At 34.9% G+C, this 21,301-nt stretch overlaps 1 protein-coding gene across 10 annotated transcripts in view; it reads left to right on the forward strand.

Moving 5' to 3' along the window:
• Nucleotides 1–21,301, forward strand: part of LOC105223163 (neural-cadherin) — a 333,332-nt gene that overhangs the window by 146,854 nt on the left and 165,177 nt on the right. For 7 of the 10 annotated variants that reach the window (XM_049446299.1, XM_049446300.1, XM_049446304.1 and 4 more), the window contains 3 exons: nt 54–245; nt 7,322–7,512; nt 19,378–19,567. In XM_049446299.1, coding sequence (XP_049302256.1) covers nt 54–245; nt 7,322–7,512; nt 19,378–19,567 — 573 coding nt within the window. Of the gene's footprint in view, nt 1–53; nt 246–298; nt 2,219–2,668; nt 5,078–7,321; nt 7,513–19,377; nt 19,568–21,301 lie in introns of those variants that run through there. The other 3 variants (XM_049446298.1, XM_049446305.1, XM_049446306.1) reach the window with 3 other exon arrangements.

Genomic DNA, 21,301 nt, shown 5'->3' on the forward strand with positions numbered 1-21,301 from the left:
ATACACACGAAATTTTCGCTGGACAGTTACTAATAAATAAATTAAATTGACAGAAATATGTGGAAAATGTGAAACAGGACGCCAGTATTGGCACTAATATTTTGCGCGTTTCCGCCTCAGATGAGGACGCCGATAATAATGGCGCCATCGTATACAGCTTGAGTGCGCCATTCAATCCCAATGATTTGGAATACTTCGACATACAGGCGGAGTCGGGTTGGATCGTGCTGAAGAAGCCACTTGACGTAAGTTATTCGTTTACCAATGCACATGTATAGCTGATATGCCTTATTTTACAATATTTCATTTGAACTTTTAATTACAAATATTAGTTTTGCTTTAACTAACAAGTATTTAAACGGATGAATTTAGATATTTTTTATGTTCATATGTACTTTTGTGTTTTAAGAACTTTTCGTTTTATTGTTTTACTAACATTTCGTAAACTGGCATGATTTAGGCGACAAAAACCAAAGCAGAACTTAAACCGAGCTCGCTGAATTTATAATTAAATTATTTAATGCCATAACTGATGCCACGTAAGCGTGGAATAGGTCATTAATAACGCCTTAGTTTGACAAAATTATTTTCTACATAAACATTTCAGTAATTTTCTAAGCAAAATTTGCAATGATTGGTAACTTTTGTTTCATTACCATTTTTATTTGAGTTGTTTTTCTTACTATGCACCAACCTATGTTCCATTGAAAGTCTGATTTTGAGTTTTTCACCAAACAGAAAATTCGCTATTCGATGTTATTCATGTAAAAGTATATTATTTTAGTTTTATTTTAATAGTATATAACACATAAATATCTTTAAGAGATAAACAAATTGAAAATGCATTCGAATGAAACTATATGCAGTGCAAATTTTTTTAAAGCATATCAGAAAAGAAATGCAAAATTATCTTTTCTGCTCATACAAGGCGCAAGTTATGCCAAAAGTTGAAAAAAATATTACATTTTTTGAATATGAGTGCAACATCCTTAAGCTTACTTTCACTTTTTGGTTAGTTCATAGAAATTTTATTGAAAAGAGCAGCATACCCCTTGATTTTTAGTTTTCCACAGAGAATGTTTTTGAAACGAAAACATTCTGAGTTAAAATTTTGGTTATAGTTTATAGTTTCCTGAAAACGCGCTCGAAATCGGTGGCGGCGTTATTTACATACGAAAGAGAAATTACTAATAACAACATTCAAATAGATTTTTAACATTTTTGAAAACCCCATTGTTATGTAGCTCAGTAATATAATTAAGAAAATAGGCGAAAACTAGCAACTTTGGTGTTTTTTGGCGCTTGCAGTGCTTAGTTTGTAGTTTATAGCAAAGTTAGGTCGGCCGTTTTGTAAAGCAAGGTTGAGGTACTAATAAATTATAAGACACAGACTTGTGTCTCAAACACCCACAAATGGTTGAGATTTAACATTTTTAATATGTAATTAACAAAAAGTGACATTTTCCACACTGCAACAACACACACCAATTAGCAAAACAACAACAAACACTAGAGACTTAACTGCGGCAACTGTTTTAAAAATGATGCTCAAGAACGATGACATTTTTTCATATATCGTATTGCAGCTTATTTCAAAACAGACGTATTCGCTAATGAAAAAATAATAAACAACACATTTATTTTTGCTTTTGAAATGATTTTTTGTACTACTTACTTGTTTTTGTGATTAATGCATATTTTTGTTAGTAAGTAGCAACTAACATTTTTGTTATACCGGATTTTTGTACAACGAAAATCGTATTTTTGCTAATTTTTATCACTTCAGGTGATATTTCTAACTTTTTCGTTTGCCCGAAAGTTAAAGTTCGGCGGACTAAAACTTTTTTGAAGGTCAGCCAAAACTTTTGTTGTTCAAGCATTTTTTTTCAATAACGCGAATGCATGTGTACAAATGAAAGGGAACCGACATATCTCAAAAATATACAAAAATGTATAAAAACATAAAAAAGTTTGTAACGATTTTTTGAGTGTTAAATTGTAGTGTTTACTTTTCTGTTTCGTTAACTGCACCTTTTTATTCAGTTACATAATTTTATAGTTTTTTTTTTTTTGTTTTTAATTTTTATTGTTGAATATTTAATAAACTCAATAACTAAAGCATTTCTCAATGATTTCTTTCACATATGATAAAACTGTTATGAAAATACAACAATTGTGCGTTACCACGCGCTGCATCTCAATGCAGGGTTGCTATCCAGTAAGTACAATGTATGTACGCACATGCTATCGCACTTCCGTATACAAATGTACCTCATGTCCCGAAAGTGGAGATGCTTATATATTTCTATGCTTGTCGTAACTGTACTTAGTCTCCGTTGCATAGTAACTCAACAAACCGTTCCATATGGCTAATCAAATAATGATCCATCTCATCAAACTTAATTTCGAAGATGTAGAAGATGCAGTCGATAATTATTGGCGCTTTTGGGCGATTATTTGGTAGAAAACTTTTGCGAAGATGAAGAATTTCTGCGACATATTTCTTCGTCTGGAAATAGTTAACATATTTTATGCTTTTTTATTATAATGAGCAAATCAGTCAATTAATTCTGTAATAATGATCTTTCGATGTTAAGTCACATTTACAATTTCAAAGCAATCGTTACAAATTGTGAGTGTATAAATCTGTCTGAAAACTTTTTGTGATTATGTGCACAGATTATTTTCTAAAATTCGATTTTGTTATTAATCATTCATGGAGAGGTCTATAGTGATCTGAAAAAAATTTTTATAGCCTTTTTAACCCCAGACTAGTGCTTACCTCTTCATCGTCCTTAATAATAATTCCAATAAGTTTTTTCTGAAGTCCGAGAACAAGAACAAGTCACTGAGTACCAAATTCGGCTGCGACATCCAGAATCAATCGATTACACAGATCTTTGAGCGATATGCCGAACATGTTTCACGTTTCTGGAGTGTCTATCTATCTCGATTTAATTCTTTTTAGGGAACCATGAATGAAAACTTCAGCTGGCGCACACATTGAAACTATAATCCCTAAACAGGTACACATATTCGGACTTATAAATTAGAAAAACTTTTAGTAGCTAACACAAATTTGCAGATTTGCAATTTCACTAAAGCCAGTTCGGTGGGATATCTAAAGGTATGCGCTTCCAAGTACTAAAGTATTGACCTCCCATACGCGGGACAGCCAAGAAGGAAGTCTTGAGTAGTTTCGTCCTCATCTTCTTTTATACAGCTTCTGCAAATAGCGCCTAGAAAGATTCCCAACCTTACAGCATGGCCTCCAATAGGGCGATGACCTGTTAAATTCCCCAAAGCAAGTAGAAGCTAGATTTTAGGTATCTATGGAATAACAAAATTATTTTTAACATCACTCTTTTAAATCTATTTTGCGCAATTTTAACGATTTTTTTTATTGAAAAACGAGTTCGGAATTATTGCTTTGCTTTTAAAACCCTAAAGATATCTAACTACAATAACTCTTTTTCAGATAACTGTTTCATACAATTAGGTTAGGGTTAGGTTAATTTGTTAGGCCAATAAGCCACGCATAGACCAGTTTTGGTCCTTTGCGATACCAGAAGGAGTTGGTAGATCTAATAGGAGTAGTCTTCCGTTAGGGTACCTGCGCTTGACGCGAATTTTAACAGACAAGTGGCTGAACTGTCGATACCTCCTCCAGTGTATCATACCGTGATGCTTACAGCGTAGTCTTGCCAATGCGGAACATGTGCACAAGAAATGTTGCATTGTTTCCCTGGTGTCCTGCCCTAGACATTTCCTCAGTCTTCTCGATCTATCTGCTCAGTGACCAGTTAGTATTCCCATCATGTTCCTACAGTCTCTTCTATCGAGTACCATTAGGAATTTTGTGTTCTTCCGATCTACCTTTTTTCACATGACTTTTGCAGTTTTGTACCCAGGTAGCTCATTGCATTGGGTCTTGACTTTATCTATCATTCTTCTGTCAAGATCATCGTACAATTAACTGTTTGAAAAAACATTATGACTTACGGCATTCAGCCTTCAGCCACTGTTGCCCCGCAAAATCGCCCATTACGCCTTAGTTATCGACGCTCTACTCTGCAGACATGATTTCCCAACGGTATTGATATGTAAATCTCTCAAATATTTGTATATTGATTTCAAAATATTGGCAAAAACTAATACTTACATAAACGTTGTCTTGTTGTCTTTATGAATAATTATCAAACTAATTTTATTTTAGTTTTAATTTCATTTTGTTTTACTGTTATGTAATTAGACATTATAATTTGTAACTTTTAGTTTAATTATTTTTTGTATGCTCATATAATATTATATACAATTAAATACGCCGAAATGACGTAGAAACAGTTGGCCGTCATTAGCCGAAGACTGTTGAAATACACATTTAAACCATCAGACTAACGAACTTCATGCAGTTAACTATTCAAAAATTGAACGATTGCATCCACCAACAAACAGGGAACGTATCTCATACGTTCTCTGCTGTGGCACAAGTTTATCGTAAACTGAAATTAGCAAAGACAAACACCACACACTAACCAATCATCAACTAATATACATGTTCGTATTAACCGTAATGAAAAGTAATGTTAGCCGAGAACTTTCGTGTAAAAGAATTAACTTAGCTGAAAGCTCCTTCATACATTTAACACCACTATTCGGTCTAAAGAAAAATAGTATTCCGTTGTAACCTAAGCGATACTGCTAAACAAAATAACTCATAAGCCAATTTCTTACAGACTGTTAAATAATTTTTACGATTCTTCATAACATAATCACAAAAACCCATTTTTTCTTTCTACGCAACGACAACACTTTGACACCACACTGTTAACATATTGAAATTAAAACGTACGGTAAAATATAACCAATACACTCACACACAATAGCGTGACCGTTATCGTTTACGGGTGCGCGCCTCGGATCGTGGTGAGCCACCATCCTATGCCGATGTCGATGTTGAATTAGATGTAGTCGACCGCAATAACAAGCCGCCAATATGGGATAAGAGCATATACGGTCCAATACATATACGCGAAAATGTCACTGTGGGTACGGTTGTAACATCGGTGAAGGCAAGGTTTGTATATATATAGCGCTCTAACTGTACACAAGCGTCGACAAGCTGCATAACATATGTGTAGATACTACTTAACCAAGTGCTACTTACCTACAACAAAAATAATAATTACCTGTATTTTTAACATTACCACTACGTAAGAAAAAAGCTTGTCGAACTTACTTACAGAACATATACTACTTTACACAAATAAATTTCCTTTTCATACTAACTTTTTAGTAACACTAACTTTAACATACTTTTAAACTGCATATTCTAATGTAATGTTAACTGATACTATTTGCAAGCAACTAACGGCAGCTTTTGCGTGAACGTAAAGGATTTTTTGTAACAAATTCCCAAACTGGGATATTTTTGTTGGTGCTGGCGCCGTACGCTGTGTGCAAAGGCGAACACACCATTATCCATTCGAAACATTGCTACGTGGTGAGCATCTAAAACTGTCACTGTGGTGTAATAACCTTTGCATGGCAGCACTGGCCTGCTTGCCAGCCAGTAACACCAACCCGGCGTTACGTTCACAATGGATTTTTGAATTTTGTCACTGCCTTAAAAAAGCAATAAAGAAAAGATGATTATAAATACGTATAGCATTAAATGCATATTAATTTCACTGCTCTCTCCTTGCTCTCAACGTTGATTCCTCGCTCCAAAGAAATTACAAAAAAATTAAAAAAAAAAAAATAATAAAAAAAAAACAGTTTGTATTGGACACGTGTTTCCCACACATCCTCAAACGAATTGGAAATTCAATAAATTTACGCTACGCCCCGAAATCCAAGTCATAACGTGATGCCGTTTCATCTTACGAATATTGCTTACACGGAAAATTTACACACCACTCATGAAAAAATTATTTTATTTAAAAATGACACATATTTATAACAAATATATCACATTTGAAGGTTATGTTTGGGTTTGGTAAACTAATAGCAGCTAACGGAAAGGTATTATGTGTTTTAGGTGTCTGGAATTTAGCGCTTTTGTATTGAGGAAATGCATATAATCATATTATTTACTATGTTTAGGCTTTTATTAGGGTTTACTTATGCCTAACCAAGCTTCAGGTAACTAATTTGTTTATTGACATTGTTTTAAAGAAAAGTGTTGAAAAACAATGCCATTGAATGCTTTGAACTGTATAAACTCTGTACACATTTTTAGTGTTTTCTAGTTTCATTGGTACCAGTGGCCTAATTTTAAGTGAATATTTACAAAATATGCAATATTCTTACTATGCACAAACGTATTGTGTTCATTTCCTTTTCATAGTTTTGCTTTACACTTATTTTTATTAAAACTCTCCATAATTTAAAAACGCTCTTTTCTTCAATATGCATATGCTAATAACTAGTAAGCAAGTAATTATATTATGGTGTACAAAACATTTTTTAAAAGCGTATTTATTTCTTATAATTTATTCTAATTTTAGTTTGCCTTATTTAGCATAAGAAACTGACGCTAAGTTCTTATATATGCTTAGCGTTTATTAACAGATTTTTCATTTTAATTTTTTCTAAATTTTTTTTTTTAATTTTCATTTTCGCTAATTAAAAAATTTTTATTTGTTTACTTAATTAAAAATTTATGGGCTAGGATCGAGACTAAAACAAAGCGCATTGTTTTGAACGAAAATCAACGAAAATAATTTGCACTGCCTTAGAAAATATAGTAAAAAATTATACATACAATAAAGTTTTTTGCTTTTCACCACTTTGCGTGAAATTTTAATTTTTAACAAAACTTTTTGTAATATTTTTTTTTTATTTTGGAATTTCATGTATATGATTTTTTGGTTTGCAAATTAGCATATAATTCTTATGTACATTATTTATCCGTTCGGTTGTTGGCGCTTTTGATACTTTTTTTGGTTGAAGGTATACTTTTTTTAAGCAATTTACCAACTTAATAACTCAACAACTTTGCTAAAGTTTACAACTTTTATGCAAAAAAATATACATAATTTTTGTATTTTGCCCTCTTTTTTATAATTTCAAAAAACAAACAAATGAAAATCAAATCGTTAAACCATAACCACATTTTTGCGACGCTTCATTCAAAAAAAAAAAAATCATAAACGTTAAAATGAATGCTAAACAATTTTTGAAAACACGATTTGAATCATATGCCAATGTGACACACAACGCGCCTGATATGCTACTGTACGAATTTATATGTGTGTGTAACAATAATCCAAATATATATATATGTAAATGTATATGTATATGTGTGTGTACCATACAGCGTGAAACATATAAATTAGAGGCAATGGCGCAGGACAAAGGCTACCCGCCGCTGTCGCGTACCGTCGAGGTGCAAATCGACGTAGTCGATCGTGCCAATAATCCGCCCGTATGGGACAATACGGTGTATGGGCCGATTTACGTCAAGGAAAATATGCCAGTCGGTGGGAAAGTCGTCTCGATCAAAGCCAGGTCTGTTTGAAAAAAAAAAAAAAAAAATGCAAACACTTTTTTTATGAAATAAACATAGCACTAGAGTTGGTTTTGGAAATTGACAACTAAACTTAATGCTTTTATATATATATATATATAATATATTATTTAGAAAATGTATCTGTTCGTATTCGTATATATACATTAAACGTTTATAATTAATTACTACCATTTAAATTATTTATCTTTTCATAGAGTTTTTTTTTTATTTTTTAAGCTCTTTCGCATTTGTTTGTTGCTAAATTTATAAGTGATGTCTCGTCTAAGTTATACGTGTCTGTAAACTGTTCTATGTCAGCTGCACTTCTTGATCCAAAATCCTTAAAATACTTCCTTTAAGAAATAATTATTTTTTGAACAAATTATCAGCGAATATTGAAGCAAATAGAAGTAATGAATAAATAAAATTAAATTAATAAATTAATTACGCGGACTAATTTTTTTTAGACTGTGACAACTACATATCGAGGGAAAAAACGGTGACAATGCTGCTTAAGCGCAGATTGTCGTCGGTTCGTCTACCGATTGTCCGAGCGAATGGGGTCAGCATAAGATATGTGACGCAAGTCAAATAGCTGGGGCTGGCCATAAGTGAAAGAACGTGTTTTACTCCACACATGGCGAATGTGAAGGAGCGACTGCAGGCGACCGTAGGCAAAATACGACGCATTTTGAGGAGTGTTTGGGGTCTCGGACGGTCTATGGAATGACTGGAGTTCCGACGATGATGTGCAGAACGAGGGGTATCTAGCGAGCAGGAGGCTTCTAGATGATAGGGTTAGGTGTAGGTGGCAAGAACGTTGGGATAATAGTCCTAACGGCCGAGTGACCTACGAGAACATTCGGGACGCTGGGTTTATTGAGGATAATCCAGACTTCAGATTTTGTCTGAGTCTGAGTTGTTTGCTCATGGAGCATGGGCCTCTGAATGCAAATTTACATCAGAGGCATCTATCTGATAGGTCGGGTTGTTTTTGTGTGGCGGTGGTCGAGGATTGGGTGCATATATAAACAGAATGCCCGATGTACTCGGACATTAGGGATCTGGGTGGTATGGGATTAGCTGGGCTGATTAATGATTATATGTTAGTGGTGTGATCTCCACTAGTCGGAATACCGAACAGTTAGCGCCGTTTGCGCGTGAGTTGTTTAAGCTTCGAAGACGTTTAGCTGAGAATTAGAGTTAGATTTCGTATGAGTGGTGTGTGTATGGGTCCAACCTCTGACCACCAGTCCAGAGCTGTATGGAAGCTCAACTGGTAGTAGCTTCGGCCGCGAGGTCTGATCGGAGACTTAATTATGGTACCAGAGGGAGCAGGAGTCCTTGGAGTTCGCTCCAACCTGCTCATGCGGACTGGCCCCTCGGGGAAATGCCTAGCATTCTCAGGGCGCTGATAAATTCATTGATTTGATCCGCGGTGCTTTTGAGCGCCGTGGGGTAAGGCTGTCGTCAGCAAGTACCCACGTTAAACACACCGGACATTGTGACAACGATGACAACGACAATGAAGAAAAGAGACGTGGCGAGTATATCGTTAAGGGCGATACTGACAGTGAGAGCGAAACTTACAGTAAGATTGACATTTAGAGAACAGTTACTACAGACTAATAACAAATTGACAGGAGACCGATTACTTTTGTATCATTAATATATTTTCATTAAAAACGATTAAAAAAGTTTATTTTTGAATCATTAATATATTTTCATTTATGGCTTGACAGTTGATCACCATATTCTAAACATATTTTACTGATAATTTGGATCGAAAAATACTTGAATATCTCCCCGCCCCTCCATGTCCTCTTAATTCCATTCATAGTATACCCATTTATCATAAACCCTTAACCCGCACCCGCGCACTTTTCATCCAAACACTTCACCTTCAACACACTCATGCCTCCGAAGCACCCAGCACCAAGCACAAGCACTGTCAAGCACAAAAATCAACAATAAGCAACCACATTAAGCACACTACTCACTATTTATGTATATATGTATATGCGAGAATAGAATATGTGCCCTTCTAGTTTACATTAGGCGTTTAAGTATTTGCACAGCCGTTGGAAATTTGCATAAGCACACCAACGCAACCCACCAACAAGCATGTACACACACACACACATTCACATGAGCCACGCATTAGTTACATGCAACTGCTTTGACATATTTATGCGCACAAATACCTATCTTTATAAGTATATATATATACCTATGTAGGTAACTATGCATTTAAACAAAATTATAACTTATTATACATCATTGTTTACATTATGCCCCACACACACCTTCGTTTTCTTTTTCATCAGCGCATTAATTGCAGAAACGCATACGCCCACGTGTTTCCTTGCTTTAGTAGCATACTTATGCCCCCAATAGCTAAGTACCACGCCTACCTCATGTGGCCGTTGAATACAGCGCTAATGACACTTTTTCCTTCCATTCGTTTGCTGACTTTTTATACTTAACTACCTTGCATCTTTGTTTACCCGCCGCCCCACGCAACCCCGCACTTTTCACGTTCACTTCTTCAGGCCAATATTAAAGCTCTTAACTCTTAATTAATTAAAGAGGCAATGAGATATGAGCACTGCTAAGCTCGGCAACGCGGTGAGGCCACATACATCTACATATGCTTGTATGAGTACATGTGGCAACATATTCAGTAATTTCACTCATAAATATGTATAACATTTAAATGGTTTTTATTTATTTTTAAAAAGTGAAAATATACTGCGCACATTTGCACTTTCGCCCGAACTGCGTCTGCGGTGAAAAACTTTTTTAATTTAAACATGAATAGAGATAGCTTTGGTTATACACGATGTTGCAGCAACAGATGTGCGTAGCAGCATACTCGTACAAAGGATGAGTAAATTGTCGCTGTAGTATATTTTGGGTGAAAGTACATACCTAAATATATATATAAATTTATTTATGTACATACATATATGATGAGAATGATAGATAGTGAAAATGTGTAGTATGCTCGCAAAAATATTTTGCATAAAAGTTTTCACAGTGTAGAATCTCCGACTTACACAAATGATTACTAATGTTAATGGCTTTTCGCACAGGAGTTAGATGAAAACGCTAATCTAAATCGATATACCATACAAAATCTGAATTTCCTATATTAATTTGTTATCGAATACAAATCCAGATGAAACCAAAATGCAACTGTGCGGGTTTTGTAAATTTGGGCATGTTTATTGATAAAATATCAATTAGCAAACGAAAAACAGCTGATGTTTAATCGAGCTTATGGCTAATCGACAAGCTGGCCGTATGAAAAACAGAATCAGGTTTCTCAAATATAATCTTAATGTACTAAATTAATTTGACTGTGCGAAAAAGCTATTACTTTTGAGAGAAGTCTGATCCCTTCGATAGCGGGGCGTCAAACGATTTTAATGAGGTTAGTTAATAAAGATTCTAACAAAATAAAAGCCTAGCATTTTTGCACTCTTAGCTTGAAGTTTAATAAAATAGCCCTACTGAAATTAAATAATGATATATTTTTGTAACGCACTTATTTTCACATTGATCTCCTAATTTTTTGATCATTTAATTTTCATTGATTTGTGACACAGGTTTATGAACATAATATTCTGATATATTTAAATGAAGTGGGGTTTTCCATGTTTTCGTATGGTACATATTTAATCTGCCTTATACGAGCGTCGGATAACACCCAGCAAACTACGCCATATTTTATCTCGCTTTTTTGACATTTATCTTCAGTAAGGTTTGCCATTTCATAATAGAAGGATATACGATCCAACAAAGAGTCGAAATTATTAAAATTTACTACCGAACTTCGGAGTCAGTTGTCGCAACTTTAAAAGGTACATACCAGAGAACTGCAACGAGTAATAAATTTTTGTTCATAATCGGGTATTGATCCGTTACTCTGTCTGATTCTGTCAGTTCGGTTCATGTACACGAATCGAATCATTTGTCTTTAAATCAGCGATAAAGAACAACTTTGAATCACTATCGATCAGCTTATACATACATGATTTGTTTGTGAACGTTCGCATCAGCAGAAAATATCCGAAGTGATTTACTCATGCTTCAATGATTGAAATGATCGACAGCGTTCGGCTTGTACATCATCACCTAAACACTGATTTACTCGTGTACTTCTATTCTATTTCAAATAAATATATGCATACATATTGATACATATGTGAAATGTATAATGGAAACTTCATCGAATACATACATACAAGAATTTCCATTGTATACGCATCGAAAATTTGGAACATGCACACATTTTCAAAGCTGATCGATTTTTTGACAATTTCAGCAGAAAAATGTTATTGTGCTGTACTCGTAGATTTACTCGTAGTTTACCCGTAGTTTCACATCGATTCAAACAATCGTCGCAACGCTAAGAACTGACATGATACGATTTGAACCGAAGTCAGCCATACCGTTTATTCGATCGTGATTGCCGAAGAACAAATTGTTCGCGATGCATCAAATCAGTTGACGCTGGCGGGTACTCGAATTGATCAACAATTTGATCTATGTTGAACTAAATTGATTTGATTGTGTTTTTGACACGAGTGTTTGTTCTGTTTTAATCATACTCGTTGCAACTCTCTGCTACATACATATATAAACGTGAATTAGTCTCTAAGTTTTTGAGATATCGATTTAAAATTTTTCACATATCCTTTCCTCCCCAAGAAGCTACTCATCTGTCGGAACCACCTATATCGAACAACTATAGCATATAGCTGCCATACAAACTGTTCCTTTAAAATCATGTCCTTGTAAGGAAAACTTTTTTATTTGTGAAGATTTATTTATGAAACTAAGCACGGGTAATTATTTAAGGCTAGGGTATAATCTGCGCCTACCTTTGTTCAGATCGGATCACTATAGCATATATCTGCCATACAAAATGACCGATTAAAATTAAGTTCTTGTATGGCATCCTTTGAATTTCTTGAAGAAATTTAAAGCTTCGGTGCTACCGAATTTATTGTTTTTTGTTGTTTTAGTTTAAAGCTATGTTTTCCTAATAGACTCCTTATTTACTTCCAAAAATATATTACTAGTAACAAACTTTACTTCTAAGCAGACACGACTACGAAAAGCACAAGCACCAGCATCCTCACTTAATAACCAAATGCTCGACTATCGGCAAATATTCGTTTAAGCTACTAGTCTGTACTCACTAAAATCTAATATTAACCGCACTAAAATGCTATGAATAGCAAGTAGGTAGCTCTAAGCATGCACAACGAAAGCGCCGCACAAAATTTCCTGTAATAGCACTCAAATAAGTTTTGTTTATTTAATCATTTTTGAAAAGTTTACATTTTCTTTTTGTAAGAAAAAAATTGAAGATAAAAATTCTGAAGCTGTATTTCGAAGTAATATAGTTACAGCTATTGCTCACAAACTATTTATGTGAAATTTAGTAGAGGAACAGCTAGCACTTACGTATTTAATAGTGACAAGTGTATATTGTTCATATAGTTAAGAGAGTGGTGAGGAGAATAAGTGCATAAAATAAAATTTAAAAAATTGAAATTTTAGAAATTTTTTTAATGTGATAAGTTTAATAAATGTTAAGCAAACTATTTTTATGACAGTCATTTATGAACGAATGATTATGTACAACTGTGTGTGTACGCTGACGGGGCTTTTACTGCTTAGTGGTTGGATTCAGGGCGTTTAACGTAAGTGCATAGTTGCACGCTCACATGAAAATGTAGTTATGTAACACACTTACATAATAATAGCGCACACTTTCCCTGATAAAACATACTTATGGGCGCACATCACGGCAAAAGCCGTACCAACCGCGCGCGGAGGTCATACAAAGCCATTAGAAACCAAAAAAAAGAGAAGACAACAAAACAGTCATTAAGTGCTACTTCTTCACACGTTTTTTCGCCTAGGCACACTGCAACGGAAATATGAGTGTGCGGTGATTTTTCCGTTTGTCTGTGAATGCAGCGGATGCGCTGGGAAGTGATGCCTTCCTTTCAGGCGATGCTCGCCCAGCTGTGTGTGTGTGTGTGTGGGTGGAGATGGCGCGTTTGATATTTCGCTTGCATTTGATTTTTTTTTTTTTTTATTTTGCGCCTTTTGTTTTCACTTTTCTCTCTTTAAACAAAAAATTTGAAATTTTCATTTTCTGTTTTTGTATACGTGGCATGCACTGGCTCCGCTATTGTTGTCTGTGCATCTGCGGATGCTGACGCTAGGCATATCCGTGGCATTTTCTTTTACTCTTTTACAACATTAAGCGCACTATACCTTGTGGCATGCAACAATAGCTGGGTGGAAAAAGGCTCAATAGCGGCAAAGACTACTTATGAAAATATTATTACGACTATTATCATGACACGTCGGTGATCTCTATGCCGCAAGAGTATACCCGCGATGTTCACTGCTAACAACAGAAACGTTACCGCGAAATGTGCACGGTACTTTCGCTCTTACAGCGCACACTTGCGTATTCCTTTGTGTATACACAATATTTAACGGTGTTAATAAATGTTAACATCGTTTTGCCCCACAGTCAACATCGTGTTTACTTGCTATTATCATAATGCGCCTTGTATTACATACACATCTACACATGTTGTGTGAGTTAGTATGTTTGTGTACACATACACTCAATTCTTTTCATTGCACTTTTCCTCATACACAACAACGACATCCATTTATCGGCGTTATTGCATCAGCTTCGAAGAGAAAAATGCACTGCTAAATAAATCAGCCAAATATGAGCAAACAAAAAGGGCGTTTTATAAGCAATGATATATAAAATTATATTGACAGTGTAGACAGGATATCTGAGACCCCATCAATTGCATAGATTCGCCATAAATGAACTGAAAACATACACAATATGAAACCTATCGACAGAAGAAGAAACCAAAGTATTAAGTTAGGTTTGATAAATAGATTGATTTTTCGTGAGTCCAAAAACCGTTCTATTTGGACAGCTAGAGAAACTTGCCCGTTAATTTCCAGAACTCCTAGGTATGGCTCAAAATGACCGTCGCATAGAGACAAAGCATCTGGAGGCTGCCATAAAGTTATTAGCGGGCTCAGCCAGGTTCGCAGAAAGTACGGCAACCGAAATGCTTCAAGCTTAGTCTGGCGAACGCTGGACAGTATAGCCGAAAGGTTCTTCTTCAAAACATTTGTGACAAGCTGGGAACTTCAAAATCTTTAGCCTCATCACGTGAATGCCAATGGAACGGTATACAGTTAGAACGTATATCATTGCGATGATGTAAACTTTGCTAAGAGCTAATAGTTCAATGGTCTTTTTTGCTCTAATCTGAGCCAGAAGGGGATACTAAACCTGCTGGTTTCTGACCAGAGTTTGCTGAACTCGCGCGAGGCCCAGTAATTCAGCGATCGAATGCACGAAGACAGGGAACATGGAAATGGAGTATGGGTGCTTTGCTTTGCGAGATCAGCGGCTTTACATTTTCAGATACCCAAACAAGTTTTATATGGAATTAAATTGATGGTACCGCTTGTGCGGTTATGCACTCCTTACTAGCGTTGAGCTCACAGTTTCAAAGTCTGTAGAGCAACTTTGTTATAGCAGTGGATGCATATCTCCCTAAAAGAAGCCAAACCAAAGTTTTGATCGGTCAAACTGTGAAAAAGGCACAATATTCTAACCTAACCGGTAGCTCCAAACTTTACATGATACTGAGATGATGTACTACTTACTAGTTCCACTTTTAGGAAAGAAAGAATTGGGTAATATGGCAAAGCTTTAAGCTCCAAAAACTTGATTAAGCGTATTCGGCAGAAAGCCAGTGCCTAGATCATGCAATGAAGTTGATGAAGCGTTAGAAAAGTACCTCTTCCACATTCAGCCTGTTCAAAACAGATGTTTGCTCCTACAATAATCTTTGATTTGAGCAGCATAACTCCAACTGAACTATAGGTCGACGAATATTGGGTTCAAAAATTCTGAAAACAGCATATGGGCCACTAAAGCATAAATATTCAAAAATAAACTATGTCATGTGCCTTTGCAAACAAGAGCCGAACGCAAAAGTGTCGACCAGTTCACATATTGAATTCACATTTTGAAACAGGTGGTAGCACGATACTCCCCACTCAAAGCTCACTAAATAAGAAACACATATCTACATGCCCCATGAGGCTCCACAACATTTTATAATATTGTCCGGTAGTTGCATCTGCCATAGTGTGCGAGCACAGCAACTCTCTGCTATGTTATGCGCTTTTTGCGTGACTACACAGTTGAAATTGTATGCATTAATATATTTGCCAACCAACTCTTTAAAAACTTATATGCCGGCAAGCGTAATTTCAAGGGGTGAACAATAATAATGTTTATGGTTGCTGTTGTTCTGCTCGTATGCGCATGTTGCACAATACTCGTATGAGTTGAAGTTCCCACACCTTTACATACCTACCGAAATTGCACATACGCACATATTTATTGCAATACTGTGATCTAGCCACAGGCAACACATCGGCATGCGACATGTCGCTGCTCAAATTCCATTGCTCCAATTGCGCTCGACAGGCGTATAGAGATTGTGTGCCCAGTATGGCAATACGCAGCTTCCAATACAGTCTATGTTTGTGCACCCCTGCACAGGAATATTTGTCGGTTCTTGTGCTCAGCGCGATATATTGCGGACTGTTGCGGCGTAATGCTATACTCCTTAACTTGTGAGCGAAAGAGGTCACACGCTCCAGGGCAGATTGCGCACTTGCTCAAATATTTGCGCCTTAAATGCTATATTGAACGTGTGTCTATGTGTATTAGTGGGTGGATGCCCAGAGCATAATGCACTAATATGTGGTGAAGAGCACGCGTGTCGCAATTGGCGATGCATAAGTTAGATAAGGTATATTTTAAATGCCACCACACAATTTAAAGAAGTTGCAGTTTTATAATGGCACATGAATATAGACACATACTGTAGGGGATTCGAGGGTTTTGAAATCTCAAAAAATCGTTTTTATTTAAATTTGTATTTTCAAATATTCTCCCAAGGTTTCAACGCAATTCCATTAAAAGTACTGGATATAAAACATTTGGGAGAGCGAGCCACTAGACCGGTCGGCTACTTTAATTTTTATTCGTGCTTTTCTCGAAACAACATTTTCAAAGTGGGTGGTCACGATTTCTCAGAGACATCGGAAATGATCTTATTGAAAGGTTTATAAATGTATCCCTGTCGACGGGATTGAATCTGAAAAATAGCATTGCATACTTCTGTACTATGTACTAAATCTATTCTCAAAAATCTCCTTTTAACATTAAATTTCAATTGAGGAAGAATAAATGAAGACCTTACTAAATAGCTAGATTAGAAACAATCTCAAAAATAAATTTTGAAAATTAGTTGTGAAAAGCATTTGTATGAAGTCGAAAATCCAATTGAACAATTTTAAATATTTTTTGTTTCATGTTTTCCAATTTTTTTTAATGTGCTTTAATGTAGGGTAAGTGAGTTGCGGTTCTACAATATTAATTTATATTTTTATTTATTTGTTTGAAAAGTGTTATGTGAACGTGTTGAGTTTGAGTGAGACTGAATGCTAACAAATAGTTCATACGCTATCCTCTCGCATAATACATACGTACCTGCATATAAATTATAATATCTAGCAGCCAATATTTCAGTGTAGGACAAAAACTTTTCTAATTAAATGATTGAAAGTTTATGAGCGCATGAACAGAGAAAAAGTTAGTTCAAATTACCATATACCATAATTTTATTTGAACTAGGTATTTGTAGCGTAAGCCACCAGCCATAATACACGATACAAAGCAGTATTAAAACGAAGTATTTTGAGAAAATCATTAAAAAATATTTAATTAAAATTACTCTTAGTGAAATGAGTGTGTCGGTTACATACGAATTGTTAGTAGGTTATTAATTGATACAAATAGCTGTAAATTAGCGCAAAACATTATGCAAAAACACACGCAAATTCCACGTAGCATACTTACAAACACACACACCACGTCCAAACGTTACTATTGGCAAACATCGGTATTCCGAAACATGAACATCGATACCCACTAACTAACCAAAACTCGTATTGCATATGTATACTCGTATAACTAGCGGTATTTTTTCATATACAGTAACATTTATTTACGAACCGAATTTCATACACAGTTGATAGTTAATTACAAATTGTATTGGAGAATTGCAAAAATGTGCAACGAAAGCCATTTCACCGAAAAGTACATATAAATTACAAAGTATATAAATAGCCAACAGTAACCTCATCATAAAACATCCTACAAATACACAACTCATAAAGTCTCATCGCGTCACCTGCAAAAAAGTAAAAAAAAGTTCGCAAAATTGAACAACACTTGCGCAAATGTGTACTTGTTGTAGGTATAACCCATCCAGGTATTATACAACTTATCCTATCACCCACGCGTCCAGCATATTTCCACTACAACCAGCTAGCTTTTACTTTCATAAATCCCTACTCCCTAGCTGCTTTTTATGAAATTCCTCGTTCATGCCGATTTATTTTCGCTATTTTGTATTCAATTTAATGCGGCATTTAATTTTTTGCGCGGCTATAAGTGAAAAAATGTCACTCTCACGTGTCGCACGCGCTGCTCGCCATTATGTTTTCGCTTCATTTTATTTCCATATATTTTCCTCCTGCCATTTTTGTGAGCGTACAGTGAAAAAGTGAACAACTGATTTGCCTTTTTCCAACGCAAGCAAAAGAACAACTGTCATTTTTGCCACGTTTTCATTCGAAAATTGTATCCTCAAACCCAACCCGAATACCTACCTACCTTGTGCTTAATGACATTTAATATGGCAATACCGTTTTTTGATGCCATTTCATAATTATTCTTTTTTGCTTTTGAGAAAATCATCGAATTCTTGTGTTAAACATTATAAAAACTTTTTTTTTCTACAGATAATTGTGTTTCACAAATTTAGCGCAATGGCGTCGTTGAATCATGATTTATACTTGTTTTTGTAATTTTCACTTTTTCTTTTAGCACTTTCTCATAGTAACAGAAACGTTTTTTCTTGAATTATGCGTCATAAATAATTTTTGTATTTTGTTATGTCGCATGTGCACATATATACAAATAACTGTAATTTTTATATAAATAATATAAAATAATTTTTAAGAAGTATTAGTCCTTAACACTTTTAATACTTACTTCCTAATTTACTAATTTTTAATTATTACGGTTATTTTGAAACACGTGCAGATATTTGGACCTAACTATTATAATCTCGAGTCAAACTCAATCATATTGGAAAACATAATACTTTAATTATTGAAATCAAGTGGTTCTATTTATACGTAAATCTATAAACTTACAAAGTTTCTCGAAAAAAATAATTTTAATAAACTTAAATCGTAAATATTTAAACCTCTTTTTCTGAAAGAAAAATAAAATCGCGTCAACTGAAACATTTTTTGAAACTGTTACTAAATTAATAAAAATAAATTAATTAATTAACATAAATTGAACCGAATTCAGCATTCCTTTAATTTTCACACGCCAGTTACTCGCTTTTCAGATTTTGCCAAATATTTGCACGTCTTAAATTTACAAAACACTTGTCGTTAAACTGTTTGAAATATGACGAAATGTTCCCAAATTTGATTTTTGAAAACCACACACAGTTCACTTATCTTAATTATAATACCCACACACCACGTTTGGTCATATTTCAAATAACTGATCTGAAAATAGTTCGCCTAGTTTAAAACATGACTTCTAACTTTTTATACTGGCTGTTTCAAGTTTTCTAATGTGTATACATATTCCTTTACTCGCTTTGTTTCGTCGTCTGCATTCGCAGTTCGGGTATTGAAGGCAATCCGACTGTGTTTTATCGCCTAATGCCCGGGTCCACCGCACAGACCAATAAATTTCATACGTTCTACTTACAACAAAGACCGGATAATGGGGATACATGGGCCGATATAAAGGTGAATCATCCGCTGGATTATGAAAGCATAAAGGAGTATAATTTGACGATACGTGTGGAGGTGAGTAGAAGTTAATAATTTATATTAATTAAGTGTGAGTGAGTTAAAACAAAAAAGTTCTACAAACTAAATATTGTAAATATCATAAAAAGAAACTTTAAGCACCTTAAGCACCGTAGTGCTGTGATCTATTATGCAAATTTTACCAAGTAATGAAATGTATTATAAAGGTGATCCATTTTCCGGTTCCCTACTTTTTTTTAAAGAAAGAAGACAGAAACTTTAAATTTAATGTGAAATGTTTATTATTATTCAAGGCCTGTATCGAAGCGGGATTGTCCGCAGGGAAAAGTCTAACGGTGGGATATCACACGATCAATCGACCGGCCAAAAACGTGAAATAATCTGCTCACCGAAGTGTTCTCTCAATGAATACATTGATTGTTGGGATGTGTTTGGAAGTGTCGGCTTCTTGTTGAAACCAAACGTCTCTATTGACGGTTACGTTCTCACCGGTATAATTTTTTAAGAAATATGGAACGATAATTTCACCGGCCCACAAACCACATCAAACCGTTGTTTTTTTCTGGATAAAATGACAGCACTTGAATCTATTTAGGCTGCTCATCGTCCTAAATGGGGCAATATTGCTGGTGTGCAAACCCATTAAGCCAGAAATCAGCCCTATGGCTTAACAAAATTTAAGCACAAAAAAGTCGGATCTTCTTGGAACTTTTTAAGAGCCCAAAAAGCCCAAAGAACGATTTGATGTCGCTTGGGGAAGTGGAGCTGCTTCAATTCTTGCACAAGCTGTATTTTGCTTGCTTTCAGTTTAATATCTCGACTTAAGATCCGCCAAGTTTTTCCATACGTCAATCCAAGTTGTTGCAAACGGGGTCGAATCGATTCTCCACAGTTTTCATGTACACTCTCATCGTGCGCCTCCATCAAAAGTAACCTGCTCAGTATTCCTTCGAATTGTTCATTGTACAATGCTATGGAATAACATCGATTTGCCTGGCCCAATAGGATTTAATTAAGACTCAGGGTTCTCAAATTGTATTCATGTCTTCTAGGGAGGCATTACATATGTATATTGCATTGCAATTCCAAAATGTAGAGGACTCAAAGCGTTTAAAACTTCAATTCCAACTGTCTCTCTCATAGAGTACAGCTTCTTTGCTACAATCAACTAGGGTACTTGATCATGCGTTAGTTCCTAAAAAAATTAAATAATTTTGTACAAAATTTTATTATTTTTTTAATTATATCTTCAAGATATTTTTCTGCAATGTTTTAGCTCTGACAAATTATAAATATTGTAAGGAATTTACTTAACATAATTGAGAGGGAATGCATAAAAGTGATTGCTCTTGCAATATTTATTTATTCCAAGCCAAGTAAAGTATGAAGGAGGTTTTGCCCCAAAATTCAATCGAAAACTAACCTCAGACTCCGCTCTAAAATGCAAATATTAATTAATTCTATTTATGCTTGAAAATAAATAAACAAACGTGCATTCCTCCATTTGCACTAACTGTATATGCGAATTCCGCAAAAGCCGAAATATTTAATTGATTTGGAATATTTCTTAAAAATGCCAACTATGATCTATTATATCGCTTTATTTGCACTTATTATTACACTGGCATAGATGTGTTTATTTGCAAAGGCATACTTATATGTACATTTGTTGCACAAAATATGTAAGCAATATATTGCAATTAGTAAAGGAAAACATTTGCTTTTTCCTACTAAAGACACATATGCAGATTTATAAGTGACAGCTGTAGT

Source organism: Bactrocera dorsalis, chromosome 1, assembly GCF_023373825.1.
Source record: "Bactrocera dorsalis isolate Fly_Bdor chromosome 1, ASM2337382v1, whole genome shotgun sequence".
NCBI classification, from domain to species: domain Eukaryota; kingdom Metazoa; phylum Arthropoda; class Insecta; order Diptera; family Tephritidae; genus Bactrocera; species Bactrocera dorsalis.